Consider the following 13918-nt stretch of genomic DNA (forward strand, 5'->3'; position numbering starts at 1 on the left):
TGATTCCCAATGGCATTTGTGTGACTGTGGGTGATGATGTCTGCTCCAATCAGGGTGTCCATCTTCACACTCTATTTGACGGGTAACTGCAGGCCAATGGGGCTGGTTGCCCCTCTTTTGGTAAGCGCGCACCAGGACATCCCTTGCGACTCAGGTGCACGGATCAGCCTGAATCAGGCACCAAACCGCCCGCCGGCGAGAGTGGAGCGGCGCCACCCCAACCTTAATTATCTCCCCCCAGATTCAAGCCATCAATTCCCCCACACACAACACCAGACACGACACATTCCACGTCCACCTTCAGACGGCTGGCTGTGTGGGAACAGAGAGACACACAGACATCATCGTCCGATACAACTCTACAACATGAACAACCGCAACGTCTATCACCCCTATGATCCGGCGGGCGACGGGGATGAGACAGATGGCTTTGTTACTGCCTACCGAGAGTGGGAAGAGTCCGCTCATCGCCATAACGTTATAAGCCAGGACTTCGCCAAACAGTTCCAGCAGCTGTGGCAAAAGTGCCACGAGCTCGAAACAGAATGCCTGGAGCAAAAGAAAACAGTCAAGCTCTGGCAGCAGGAGGGTCGGAAGATGGAGCGTGAACTCAACTATTACAAGTCTGCTGCTGTAAGGATGGAACCTCGCCCTCCGCCCCTCATCCACAGGCTGACCCCAGGTCCCCTAGGAAAATGCTTGCTTTGCCTTTGTTATTATTGATGGTGACGGCGCCGTCTTTGACGAAGAGTTAATTGCCCTTGGCGAGGAAGGCGGTAAAAAGGCTGCCCATGAGCTACACAAGCACCTTAGGGAATATATGCAAGAGGAATGCGAACTGCACAACCTTGACAATATATTTGTTCACGTCGTCCTTAACGCCCAAGGCCTTTCCAGCGCTCTCGTTCAGTCGGGCACCCTGCCAACCGGCGACTACGCCGCCGTGACCAAGTTTGGCCGTGGCTTCTGTCGCGCCCAGCCCCTCTTCTCCTTCACTGATGTTGGCGGTGGCAAGGAGCAGGCCGACCACAAAGTTCGCAAGCTATTCGAAATGATGGAGAAGAACATCCAATGCAAGTTCCTTGCTCTGGCCGGCTGCCACGATAACGGATACGCTACCTTCTTGGAGTCGTACCGCAATAATCCCAAGATTCGCCTTCTCGAGACCACCCCGGCCGCGGCTGACTTTCGGAACTGTCACTTTGATCGTTTCTCTATTCCAACTGTCTTCCGCTCCGAAGCTGTCCCCAGCAAGCCCGGCTCATCCAGGCCTGTCACCAACAAGCTGGCTACCGTCACCACCCAGGCTATGATGAATTCTCCCAGTCCTAAGCCTCCTTCTCCCGCCTTGACGACCGCCTTCAGGCCCAAGCCTGCCGAGGCCACCAGCAATGGAGGCAACAGTTATGCGGCTATTGGCAAGGCGGCTCCTAGTCAGACGTTCAGCATTGTGTCCAGCAAGAAGAAAAATACTCAACAGGCTTTTATACTGTTTAATAGGGATGACGAGCGTGTCGATGCCCCTCTTCCCAAGGCCGACCCCCTGGTCGTTAAGAGAATGGAGGAGCAAGCCAAGGCAATCGGGGCCAACTTTTGTAACAGATACCACCTCTCGCCGAATGGCACGGGTTGTAAAGCTGGCGACAACTGCAGTTACTACCACTCCGAGACCAAGCTCAGCAAGCAGGAGATATTGGCCCTGAAGCACAAGACCAGGAAAATTGTCTGTAATAACGGTAGCATCTGCGACGACTTTTCTTGCAACCTAGGGCACCATTGCCAAAGCCCGGTCGGTTGTTACTTTGGCTCCGAGTGCCGATTCTCCAAATTCCACGGCATGGACATTGTGAGTCTTTTGGTGTCTTTAGGTGCTATTTTTTGTCGTGGCCTTTTTTGCTAACAGCATGCAGACTCCGACCCTTAGGGTCTTTGAGGACGGCACAAGAGAGGTCATCTCTAACTAACCGCACCAGCCCCGCGGACCGGGCCTTGTTGGATTATAGTATTATTTATAAAGTATGGCCGGATCCATGCTTGCTTTTGATGCGAGCTGGCTGGCTATACGCGTTGGGAACTCAGGCGGTGGAGGCCCGATGCAGAGTTTTGCAACAACTCAAAAGAATAATGCGTTGATACAACGTCAAAGCGGCCTGATTCATGTTGGATTTCACAGCGGGATGTATGGTCAGCGCACTCAGTCTTTACTTTATGTAGACCCATCAACTCGATGATTTCTACTGAAAGGGACACCGTCTCGTGCCGTCACTTGTGAGGTACCTTGTGGGTTGAGAAACAGTCCAATTGTCAACCAGGTCCGCGCTCCTTCGCTTCGTCCCTCTAGCTCCCTCTCCTCCTTTTCTGACCCCTCCCAGACCTGTCCCTTCCCCTTCTTGGCCGCTTCGCCGACGTAGGTCCGCCACCTGGTGAGTCCCCCGCACCGTCGACCTGGGTCAGTTCGAGACTGATGTCTTCTTCCTCCTCCGCTTCCCCAGCATCTGTCCCTCCACCGACATTGCCGCCCGGTTCCACGTCGTTCTCCACACCACCGCCAACCACAGAAACGCCCGGCTCGGCACCGGCATCATCATCATTGTTATCATCATCGTCGTCCGATCGAAAGCCGTAGTGATCATCGGAGTCGTCATCGATGGTCATGTTGAAGGAGGGATCCTCAAGGTCATCCTCATCCTCCGTGTCGATGTGGTTTGCAGGATCGTTCAGCAGCCTCTCCGTATTTCTGTCCTTTGCGTTTCCCAAGTACTTCCCCAAGATTATCTGAAAGGCCATCCTTGCGTTGCCCGGCGCCTCCACCCTCTTCTCATTCAGCACGTGGTTGAAGAGCGTGGCGCAGGCCCAGAACCGGCCGACGTGTATGCCCGGGTTGTCCCGCCAGTCCCCTCTGGTGTTCCTCCCGATTATCTTGCCCACGTCGGGGTTGTTTTTGTGTTTTGACAAGCCCCTTACGAGCAATCCGGCCATGTAGCCCAGGCGCCTGCCGAGGACGGGGTGTTTGACGTATTCCTTTGCGGCTTTGACGTTTGGGAGGTTGAAGATTTGGCCCTTGCCTGTGTTGCCCCATTTGGTGCCCTTTAGGCAGGGGAGCATGCAGTAGTGCCAGTGGTGCCGAGGGCTGGTTCTTTGCCTTCTTTTGATGTCGGCGTAGCAGGTTTGCTCGTGGGTTTTTCCTTGGATGGAGTCCTTGTCGGCGAGGTTTTGGCATTGGACGAAGTGGTCGAGCTCATCATCGACGGGGTCGTCGGGGGGGCCGGTTGGATCTGTGGACATGGTTTCTGACGTGGGGTTTTGGTCTTGCGAGGGGGAAAAGGGTAAGCGAAAGTTTGCAAAGACACTGCTGGTCTTACGAGTCGAGGTTGGGGAAAAGGTTGGTTGCGGAGATAGTGAAGCAAAGGCGTAAAAAGGCTCGATCAGTAAGTCAGGGAGGACTTGTGCTTTGCCTTTTCAAGAACAAGTAGCGGACAAAGAAAGGGTCTCCGCCTCCGAACGAAGTCGGTCTCGCAAACAAAGGGCCACCTTTCCCCCATTCCGGAACAATGTGTCGAGATCAGAATCAAGAAAGATTTCTTTTCCTTGGAGCGGAAAGAGCCATTGTCAAGAAACACGCCAAAACGGGATAAAGGGGGGGGGCTAACAAATGCCTTGATTGTGTGTTACCAACTCCAACTTTTGTCTCCGATCCAACCCCCTAATCCAAGTAAACAAACCACCACCCCCTTCAAAAGAACAAAGCCCTCCCCCTTTTTCCCTTGGCTACTCATTCACCCCCTCCCCACCAAAAACTCATCAAACCACCCCACCGCCTGCAAAAACGCCCCCTCCTTCCCAAACCTCTCACTCTCCACACTATAGTTCGCCCTCACCGCAAACCCATGCGGCGTCCCCCCATAAACACCAACCTGATACCTCCCCCCGGCCCCCAGAAGCAACCCCTCCACCTCGGCCCTCCTCGCCGCAGTAAGCAGCTCATCCCTATCCGCCGCCGCGACACTGACCGGCTTTTCCACCCCGCTGATCTCCTCATCAGTCAGCAGACTCGGGTGCGCGGCAAAGGCTACGTCTGCCCCCCCCGGGGAAGGGTTGACAACCCTGAGTGCGTACCGCCCCCCAAAGCAGTAGCCCGCCGCGGCGATGCTCGAGATGTTGAGGCTGCCGCGGAGGTGGGAGATGGCGGAGGCGATGATAGGGTCTGTGACGGGGGGTTGGTGAGCTGCTAAAAACGCCGGGATGGAAAAGTTGGCGGAGGCGGGGTCGTTGATGTCCGACGGGGCGGGGGAGCCAGCAAAAAGGTCTGGGACGAGGGTGAGGTAGCCTGCCCGGGCGAAGGAGTCGGCTAGCAGCTTGTTTTGGAGGAGGTTGAGGCCGAAGACGTCGGTGAGGAGGAGGATGGCGGATTGGGACCGGGGTTTGGTGCGGGGGGATTTGGGGGGGGGCGGGGAGATGTAGACTGTTACTGTGGGGGGGTGTTAGTGATAGGACAAAAAAAAGGAGGGGGTGAGGGGGATATACGGTTGTTGGCGATCTTGATCTCTTTGCCTGCTGGCTCGCCGGTGTGAGCGAGGATGGAGGCGTCGATGGGACCGCCGGTGTTCTTCTTGGCTCCGGGGTCGGCTTGGACGGCGCCAAAGAGGAGCAGGGCGCTCGTGATGATGGAGGAACGCATGGTGTTTGATGTCGATGGGTTGAGGCCGGAAGGGAAGTTGCGTCTTCCATCAACGGGACGAGACGCCTATAATATATAAGGAGGCGACATCGTCAACCTTTCCTACCACGGTCACCATGACGATCAGGGCCCTTGCATGCAATTGATTACCTGCATCACATCCATCCACACCCGAGCATCTTTACCGAAGAAGCAGAATAAAACCGGCGAGTTTCCCGATTGGGATTCGGGCTCTCCAATGTACCTATTTTGCCGTCTGCTCACCATCGGGATGTTGGATGTTCCCTACATTGTAAAGTCCGCAGGCTAGCACCTAAAGCCGATGGCCCGGTACTATTGTCACATCTTTTCATGGCCAACATTCCCTCGCTACCAAAACTCATAGGTTCCGTAGCGCAGTACCTGGCCACTTGCAAGCGCACGAGTGAACTACGCTCTTTGGATTGTATGGTGATAAATGCTCAGAGTAACTACCCCTCCCTGACGTAACAGTCAACGGTGTTAATACAACCCAAGAAACGGCTTATATCTCTGTCCCGATTAACAGGTGCCTGCGCGGGCTCTCGCCGAAGCCACCGCCCTCCTCTCCTCCAGATTAACAACTGCCGGCTAATCCCCCCAACCACCTCGCTGGTCCACGCGTACACACGGCGCATGCGGTAGTTGCCTCCGGGTCTGCTGATGCTCATTAAAAATCTATTCTTTAGCCCTATCAAGACATTATCGTCATCAACACCATCACCCACACCATCCTCTCATCGTTTGTACACAACAGGGCGTCGTCACCAAAGCCCCCATGAGTGTACACCCCAAACTTTCCAACACATCCAGTTGTCCGTTGCAAGCATGTACACATTCCCGCTGCTCCGTCTATCATACGCCTTCATGAGATTCATCACGCCCCTACACCGGGCTCGTCATACTTCATCCCCAGCAACGGCTTCATAACCGCCTGATCTGCCAGCCCTCCCTCTCAGCGCATCCATCACAGCCGGACTCTCATACATCTCCGTGTAGTTCACCGGTTGTCCACCGAGCATTGCGGCGCCCGTCTCCCTCTTGCCGAACAACGGCGCAGGGTCACACCAAAAGTCCTTGCAGTTGGTGACGCAGCCGCGGTTGTAAGGGTTTCTGCTTTTTCGCTTGTTGGCTGGGTTGGTGGCAGCTCCCTTGCCGCGGGCTGTTCGCATAAAAATGTCAACTCCGAGGAGTCGGCTCATTGTCTTGAGGATGCCGCCATGTCTGTGGCCATGCTTGTGGCCGTGGCCACCTTCGCCGGCGGCGGATCCGGAGGGAGGTTGCTGTGTCGGATCCAGTGGGGCGCCAGTCGAGGTGAAAGCGGATGCCAACGAGGTGGCAGAAGTGTGGTGGACGCCAAACATGTTCTCGTAGGTCGTCATGGCGCGGGCGAGCTGAATCAGCTGGACAGACAGAAGCATGGACACCCAGACAAGCTGGAGCGATGCCCAGATGGCCGTCAGCATCGTGTAAGCGTCGGCGTTGACGACCTTGCAGATGGAAGGGGCGAGAAGGTTGCATTCTTCCGAGGCATCGGGTGACACAATGTTGAAGTAACGGTAGGTGAGAAAGTCGTAGATGATAATGGCGAGGGTCAGGTTGATGAGGTACATGAAGAAGTGGCGGTGGTTGTTGATGCCGACGCAGTTGTAGACCCACGGGCAGTGATGGTCGTGTTTGGCAACACAGCGCTGGCACCTACGGCAGTGCTTGCTGCGCAACGGAGTCCGAATCATGCAAGTAACACAGAAATGGGCCTCGTCGTACTTCCACTGGCTGATCAGCTCATCAATGACCGCTCTCTGCTCCGCAATACCGTTCATCTTTGGTACGAATCCGGGATCGTCGACCATGGACCTGACGTAGAAAAACCCAGTCAAGCCAAGGGTCACGGCGAAAAGGAAGTTGAGCAGGTAGGTCCCATCTTCGCCAAATGCTGTGGTGGGAAAGACAGTAAACAGCCAGTTGAGCCCTACCCAGAAGAGCGAAGCGGCAAAAATACCGGTCATCCAGGGCTACATTCAAATCAGCAAGAACCTCCGCAGACAGCAGGCAGCGTAGGGGGAAGCTTACCGTCTTCTCAAACGACCTCATATCAGGTGGCGCATAGGCGATAACCTGTTGGCCAACCCACTGGATCGAATAAGCCACAATGAGCCCGATGGGAATGCCCGCGTAGACCGGCATCCCAGCAAAGATGTGCAAAGTCGCCCAGACCAGGACGAAGGGCCACAGGAAGAAGAACTTGGTCGTGAACCCCCTCCTATCCTGCAAAAGGTAGCTCGATCCCGGCCAGCTCGGTATTATCGCATTGGCGTCCTCATCGTAGCCGCACTCGTGGAGGGCCTTGTGCCATGCGCCTGCCGTGTTCAGCTCCTTAGCTGTGATGGAAGGTGTCTTGCCCGTCGTGGTCTTGGCGAACCGATCGGCGCCGTACTCGAGGAGCTTCTGAACACACCCAGCGCTTCCCTTTACGAGTGCCCAGTGCAGAGCCGTAAAGCCTTGCTCGTCCTTGGCGTGAACGCTGGCGCCCCATCGTAGAAAGACGTCGACGCAAGCCGGATAGCCCTTGTAAGCAGACCACATAAGACCGGTGTGGCCGTAGGCATCTTCCACATCCACCGGTATGCCCTGGTGTAATAACAGGACAATCAGAAGAAGGTTCCCGTTAAAAGTGCTGATGTGTAATGTGTTGTATCCCTGAGCATCGGAGATCAAGGGGTCGGCGCCGTGTTGGAGCAGCAGGTGGACGGTGTAGTAATGACACCGCTGAGCAGCCCATTGTAATGGTGTGGCCACACTCTCGCCTCCTTTTCGGTTGATCTCGGCGCCACGGCCGATCAGGAACTTGCACATGGCATACTGGTTGTTGATGGCCGCCCACTGCCAAGAGAGAAATTGTCAGCTTCATCCAGAAAGAGCTGGGCAGAAAAATAACAAACATGTAATGGCGTTATCCCCTCGCCGTCGGTGTAAGTCGCATCGTAGTCGCCCGTCTCGAACAGCTTCTCCATGCCGGCAATGTCGCCCGTCCTTGCCATCTGCATAATGTCACTCTGGGCTGGCTCCTCGTCGCCGGGGAGGTTGCCCAACTCGACCTCATTGTTGAGCTTTGGGGTGGCCGTGTCCGACTTGGATGGAGGTTGGGCGGGCGCGCCGTTCGCCGAAGGGGTCGCTGATGCGTCGGGACGTTGCGCCATCGTTCAGGATGGGCTTCTGTGGGGTGCTGCCTCCTGAATAGACCGGTCCGATCTCGAGTGTCCAGTGGTGGGCAGTGGGCAGCCGAAAAGCGAAGTTGGGAAAGCCAAGAATATGGAGATGCCCCGGCGAGTTCGGACTGACTTGACCCCCTGGCCGCTGCTCTGCTTCGGTGCCCTGATCGATGGCGTCTAGTAGATCCGGATGGGGCGCCAAAGAAGAGGAACTCGACTGGACATGCCACAAAAGATGGTGAAAGAATCAATGACGTTGGTTGAAGACTAGAATCTTTCCCCAGGAATTTCTTCAGCGACAGGAGCACAGGAGCCAACAACTGTTGCTTCTGCATGCGCGAACGACGCAGCGAGGCTGAGCCAGGGTCTCCTTTTGCATCTCGGGCGCTGATTTGTCAACCACTGCCTTGGTGGTGTCGGGTCTTGTTGCGGGAACCCCACCACTCCCACCTGCGGCTGTGCGTCTGACCGCCACTGACAGCCCTGAGCAGCCCCACAGAAGCCCCATAGCGCGCGTCCGTTTCTTCTCTGCCCTCGGCCTTGTGGGGCCGTTGACCGCGAAGTGCTACGTAACGAACAACTCTTAAAATTCCCATGAGCCGATCGGACCACGCTGTCGGATGACGGGTGGCCCCATATCAATACACTCGGATCTCAACCTCCCGGACCCAGCCAATCTACAGGGTCAATCGCGCCAAAGAATAAGAGTCCAGCTCTAGCTCCCTGTCCTCAACCACCTCACCCATCACCCTTCTCTCCCTCTCCTGGAAAGGACATCCTCAACCATCATGTCCCTCCAACAAACCCTCAAAGACCTCCTCGAGGCCTCCCTCACCCCCTCCTCAACCGTCATTCTCTTCGGCCTCGCCTTCTGCCTCCTCGCCCCCATCCTCCTCCACTTCCTCTACTCAACCGCAACCCCCTACACCACCCTCCCCTCCGTCCTCCTCCTCGGCCCCCCAGGAGCAGGCAAAACAGCCCTAACCACCCTCTTCGAGCGCGGCCCCCTCGACCTCCCCCTCGCAAAAACCCACACCTCCCAAGTCCCCTCCGCCATCGAACTCTCCATCAACTCCGACGACCCCTCCAGCGCATCCTACAAAACCAACCTCGACGAAGCAGGCGCAACAGCCAAAAAATTCCTCCTGGTCGACACCCCCGGCCACCCCAAACTCCGCGCCTCCTCCCTAGCCCATTTGAACTCTGCCGAACCAACAATCAAGTCCTCCCTCGTCAGCGACGGCGGCGCAAAGTCCAAGATCAAGGCCGTCGTCTTCATGGTTGACGCCGCTGCGCTCGCAGATGGTGACGCTCTCCCGTCAACGGCGGAATACCTCTACGACGTGCTCCTCACTCTACAGAAGCGCTTCCACAGCCGGAATGGCAGTCGCGCGCCCGCGTCCATGCCTGTCTTGGTGGCGGCGAACAAGCTTGACTTGTTCACCGCTCTGCCCGCGGCGCTGGTAAAGTCCAACTTGGAGGCGGAGCTGGGGAGGATCCGGGCGGCGAGGAGCAAGGGGTTGTTGGATTCGGGTGTAGGGCAGGATGATCTTGCTGCTGGGGAGGAAGGGGACTGGCTTGGGGGGGACGGGAGCGAAAAGTTCTCGTTTGCGCAGATGATGGAGTTTGACGTGGATGTGGATGTTATTGGGGGGAGTGTCACTGGAGATGGGCCGGGGGCCGAGAAGTGGTGGAAGTGGATTGGGGAGAGGGTATAAGGGAAAAGTGTATGATGTTTTTTGATGTCAAAAGAGGGCAACGGAAATATCTCCTGCTTGATTATCGCAAGCATGGTGCGTGGATGGATAATGAACAGGGCGGCAAAACATGATCTAGGAACAGGTACAAACTTTTATTGCAAATCAATATAAACTTGTAATTGTAGTTTATGGGTATAAACAGTGCATCACAAAATGCCATCTCCCAAACCACCTCTCTCCCCATTTTGCACGGGTTGAGCCCCAAAAAGTACGCCGACCAGATGCTACCAAGTCTAAGAGTAGTCGCTTTCCCAAACCACACCAAAGATGTTGAGTCTTCTCGGTTCTTCTTTCTTTCCCAGCGTATATCTACGGAAAAATGGAGACGCAAAATGCCACAAAAAAAAGAAACAAGAAATTCACACAAACGCCATGCCTTGACACCCCAACTTTTCCACCTCTTTCTACTTGTGCTTGACCATGTAGGTCAACAGATCCACCTTGGTGACGACGGCAACAGGCTTGGATCCGTCCTCGGCCTTCTCCGTGACGATAGCCGCGCTGTTCCACTCGAGGAATCTGCTGAGCGCCGACAAAGGAGTGTCCATGGTGATCTCCACAAACTTGCGCTTCTTGTTCTTAAGCTCGGAACCAAACTCGCGGGGATCAGTGACAACCTCATCGATGCGCTTGAAGTTGAACATGACGTCGCTGACGGGGCACTTGGGCGAGACGCGGCCCTTGGAGATGTAGCTGAGCATGTTGCCAAGAGTAACAAGACCAGCGAGCTTGCCACCAGTAGGAGTGAGGACGGGGAGCTGATCAAAACCCTTGTCGCGCATCATCTCGATGGCCTCGGTGCATGGGCTGTCAGCAAGGACCGAAGAGACGGGCTTGAGGCGGAGGGCGCGGACAGTGGCACCGCCGTAGGGGTCGTTCTGGCTGGGGGTGTGGGGAGTGGCGGAAGCGGCATCGCCGCCGCTGACGTTGGTGTCGTCGTTGGGGAGAAGGTCGTTGGCCGCAAGCCAGTCATCGTCGGCGAACTTGGAGAGGTAGGAGCGGATGCTGTCAGGGAGGACGACAACGACAACGTCACCCTTCTTGAAGCCAAAGTCCTTGACAGCCTTGAGCATGGCCGCCATGGCGCTGCCAGAGCTGCCACCGACCAACAAACCCTCCTCGGCGATCAGACGGCGCGCAAGCTTGAAAGACTCGCGGTCATCAGTCTTGTACCACTTGTCCACAAGCTCGCGGTCCAAGACATCGGGAATGAAGTCATAGCCAATACCCTCCACCTTGTAGGGCAGGTTGGCCTTCTCCTCGTTCAGGGACTCGGGAACAGCAAGAATACTGCCATGCGGATCGGCAGCAATGACCTTGATGTTTTTGTTGTGCTTGCGCAAACCCTTGGCAATACCGCTGATGGTGCCACCGGTACCAGCACCCGCGACAATAGCCGTGATGTTACCGCCAGTCTGAGCCCAGATCTCCTCGGCGGTGCCGAACTCGTGCGCGCGCGGGTTGTCGACGTTGGTATACTGGTCGAGAATATGGGAGTTGGGGATCTCCTGGAGCAGACGGCGTGCAACACCGATGTGGCTTTCGGGGCTGTCCCATGCAGCCTGGGTGGGTGTGCGAATGATGGTGGCACCGAGGGCGCGGAGGACAGACACCTTCTCGGCGGACATCTTCTCGGGAAGGGTGATGATGGTCTTGTAGCCCTTGATAGCGCCAACCAAGGCGAGACCAATACCACTAGTTTCGCATTAGCACCCACAGGAAAGAAAGAGAGGCGCAGAATTCTTACGTGTTGCCACTGGTAGGCTCAATGAGGGTGTCGCCAGGCTTGATACGTCCGCTCTTTTCGGCCTCCTCGATCATGCGAAGGGCTATCCTGTCCTTGACACTGCCGCCGGCGTTGAACAGCTCAACTTTGGCGTAGACCTCGCACTCGATGCCGAGGGACTGGGGGATCTTGTTGAGGCGCACAAGCGGCGTGTTGCCGATGAGCTCGGTCGCAGACATCTTGATGTCTGACTTGGCCACCAGCTTGTCGAATATGGGAATGGGGACCTGCGACACAAGGCCACGGTGGTTGGCACCGTTCTGGTTCGACATTTTTGCGACCGCTGCTGTGGAAGGGAAGACTGTCTGTCGTGGACTGGGAGACCGGAATATTTTATGGTGGGGGCGGGGTTGGCGGTTTCCAGATGTTCTTCAGACGGGGAGGTCAAAGAACAAACAGCAGGAGAGGGACGGGAGGGGCACTGGAACGGGAGGACGGCAGCAAGCAAAGAAGAAGAAGAAATAAGAAGAAGCTAATTGACTTTGCCACGGTGGGAGAGGGCAGAAATTGAAGGCTGGATGGGGTGAAGGCATGCAAAAAAACCATCGGTGGATTTGGTAATGGGAAGCCAGGCTGACCTTGCTGCATCCGTCCTCCACCGAAGCCGATGGTATGCGCCACCGACCCCGAACCTTGAGGGCTTCTTCCGCGCTGCCCAGCCTTCCGGAACCGACCGCCTGCAGGGGTTGAGATGTCAGATGCCCCCACTATAAAGGTTCGAGAAGGATGCCATTTCAGCACGTGTGAGCGGGAGTGCCGTGTGCTAACAGCTTCTGGTGGATATTACTGGTCCAAATGATAGTGTCCTGCTGCCGCACCTGGAAGGCTTCGCGCAACCCCGCATCGAACGTGCCCGAGATCCGCCCTTTCGTCTGCATGGAAACCGTGGGGTCCCCGAACCCATCAAGTTGCAACGGCTTTGCTCGATCACTCTTCTATCATTGTTCTAAACATTACGGAGTAGCTACGGTATCAACGAGAAACGAAAAAAAAATATCCCATGTCCCACGCTTTTCACACCAACCCTCTTCAAGCCCACTCCCGCGTCACGTTGACAGCCCTGCAGTCCTTCCCATCCGGCAGACCGCCCGATACCCAGGTCAGAGCATCACCATAGTTGTAATTGCCATAAACCGTCGCACAAACGAACCACTTGTAGTAGTTGGCACCACTCCAGGTATTCTCATCCGTGATGACGGGGCTGAAGGACCTAGCTCGCTGGAACAGCTTGCCTTCCTCGTCAAACTGAGGGCCAGACCCCTCTCCCTGCGTCGGGCTCACGATGACCGGCAGGACATTGCTTGCAAGTGAAGACTCGAGGCCGAACACGGAAGGCCAGCTCTGCTCAGGCGCCCAGTGGAGTTTCCCCGGGAGGCAATTGAGGTTCGGGTCGTTGTTGGAGGTGGTGTTGTAGTAGAAGTTGATAGAAATGTCCGACAGGTTGTTCCCCGGGTACTTCTCCCCCAACAAGACTTCAGAAACGAGTTGTCGGAAAGGGGGGCCGGCATGGACTGAGACGAGGAGAGTGTCATTCAGTCTTGCGTCGTCACTAGTGAGTCGGAGATGGAAGGGGGCCGATTGCACGTCATAGACGCAGTCGGCGGACTGTGCAGCGGCAACAGAGAGGGCCGCTGCGAGCGAGAGAAGTGTCCTGGAGGTAAAGTGCATTTTGTTGATGGGATTTGAGGGTTTGTGGAGGGATGGTTGATGACTGACAGGAGCAAACGAGTGCTCACCGGCGTGATCATCGTCCCTTTTATACCCCGCGATCACCAAGAGATCCGAGAACCTGGCATGATTGACACCTGCCTGTACAGACGATGGCCCACTAACGTTACATTTCGTGTAGAAACCAAGATCACTCTCGTGTATGCAGCCGGAGTAAGCGACTTCATACCCTGATATTCCCGGTTAAACATAGCCTTGTCTCCCGTTGGACAAAAAGTGACCATGCGGTGTCACAAAGCCGTTCGGGGGCCGACTTCACAGCCAACATCGACCACCATCCAAGCTCAGCCTCGAATTATAGTAAAATGTCTGGCTCTCACCGCTTGCAACACCCAGAACAGAAGTTCCATGATCCGTATTGCTGGGCCATATACGTTCAGATGCTACCTGCATGCAACCATCAAAATGACCGGTTGGTCAGCCTTTCGATGACGGTTGGTATGCCCGAAGCATGCCCTCCACGAGGCAGATCTCCACATAACTCAAGTCTTGAAGTCGTGACAGGCAGTAGGCACCTCTTTGTTCAACAACCGCGGAACGCGGGGATCTGGGTAGCAAGTTGATAGCATCATGCAACGGTAACCATGAGAGGGATCGCACAACTCGAGACAGTTTAGACTCGTACCATGCCGTTCAGGTGTGACGGAAGCTTCTGAGCGTGTGTAACGGCATATATCTTATGATTTCGGTCCCACTAGCAGAGATGATCGCAAACATGCGTTTCTGTCTTTGCCAT

The 13918-nt window shown here is 55.8% G+C and overlaps 7 protein-coding genes across 7 annotated transcripts; 2 read left to right on the forward strand and 5 right to left on the reverse strand.

Moving 5' to 3' along the window:
- Positions 1 to 237: 237 nt before the first annotated feature.
- Positions 238 to 3624, forward strand: QC761_703310 (uncharacterized protein). Its single transcript, XM_062881905.1, has 4 exons — positions 238 to 633; positions 692 to 1846; positions 1911 to 2312; positions 2373 to 3624. The coding sequence occupies exons 1-3, from the start codon at positions 367 to 369 to the stop codon at positions 1962 to 1964; spliced, it is 1476 nt and encodes a 491-aa protein (XP_062727903.1). The 5' UTR covers positions 238 to 366; the 3' UTR covers positions 1965 to 2312; positions 2373 to 3624.
- On the reverse strand, positions 2338 to 3285 carry QC761_703305 (uncharacterized protein; the record flags this gene model as incomplete). The annotated part of the gene is made up of 1 exon (XM_062881904.1): positions 2338 to 3285. One exon carries the CDS (start codon positions 3283 to 3285, stop codon positions 2338 to 2340), a length of 948 nt encoding a protein of 315 aa, XP_062727904.1.
- Positions 3625 to 3776: 152 nt separating the features above from the next.
- QC761_703300 (uncharacterized protein) lies at positions 3777 to 4678 on the reverse strand (the record flags this gene model as incomplete). The annotated part of the gene is made up of 2 exons (XM_062881903.1): positions 3777 to 4468; positions 4525 to 4678. 2 exons carry the CDS (start codon positions 4676 to 4678, stop codon positions 3777 to 3779), a joined length of 846 nt encoding a protein of 281 aa, XP_062727905.1.
- Positions 4679 to 5595: 917 nt separating this feature from the next.
- On the reverse strand, positions 5596 to 7896 carry AKR1 (palmitoyltransferase akr1; the record flags this gene model as incomplete). Its single annotated transcript, XM_062881902.1, has 3 exons — positions 5596 to 6711; positions 6770 to 7579; positions 7639 to 7896. The coding sequence occupies 3 exons, from the start codon at positions 7894 to 7896 to the stop codon at positions 5596 to 5598; spliced, it is 2184 nt and encodes a 727-aa protein (XP_062727906.1).
- Positions 7897 to 8696: 800 nt separating this feature from the next.
- Positions 8697 to 9626, forward strand: QC761_703270 (uncharacterized protein; the record flags this gene model as incomplete). The annotated part of the gene is made up of 1 exon (XM_062881901.1): positions 8697 to 9626. One exon carries the CDS (start codon positions 8697 to 8699, stop codon positions 9624 to 9626), a length of 930 nt encoding a protein of 309 aa, XP_062727907.1.
- A 446-nt stretch (positions 9627 to 10072) lies between these two features.
- CYS4 (cystathionine beta-synthase) lies at positions 10073 to 11726 on the reverse strand (the record flags this gene model as incomplete). Its single annotated transcript, XM_062881900.1, has 2 exons — positions 10073 to 11363; positions 11416 to 11726. 2 exons carry the CDS (start codon positions 11724 to 11726, stop codon positions 10073 to 10075), a joined length of 1602 nt encoding a protein of 533 aa, XP_062727908.1.
- A 757-nt stretch (positions 11727 to 12483) lies between these two features.
- QC761_703250 (uncharacterized protein) lies at positions 12484 to 13122 on the reverse strand (the record flags this gene model as incomplete). Its single annotated transcript, XM_062881899.1, has 1 exon — positions 12484 to 13122. The coding sequence occupies one exon, from the start codon at positions 13120 to 13122 to the stop codon at positions 12484 to 12486; it is 639 nt and encodes a 212-aa protein (XP_062727909.1).
- Positions 13123 to 13918: the final 796 nt, after the last annotated feature.

Source organism: Podospora bellae-mahoneyi, chromosome 7 (assembly GCF_035222275.1).
Source record: "Podospora bellae-mahoneyi strain CBS 112042 chromosome 7, whole genome shotgun sequence".
Taxonomy (NCBI): Eukaryota; Fungi; Ascomycota; class Sordariomycetes; order Sordariales; family Podosporaceae; genus Podospora; species Podospora bellae-mahoneyi.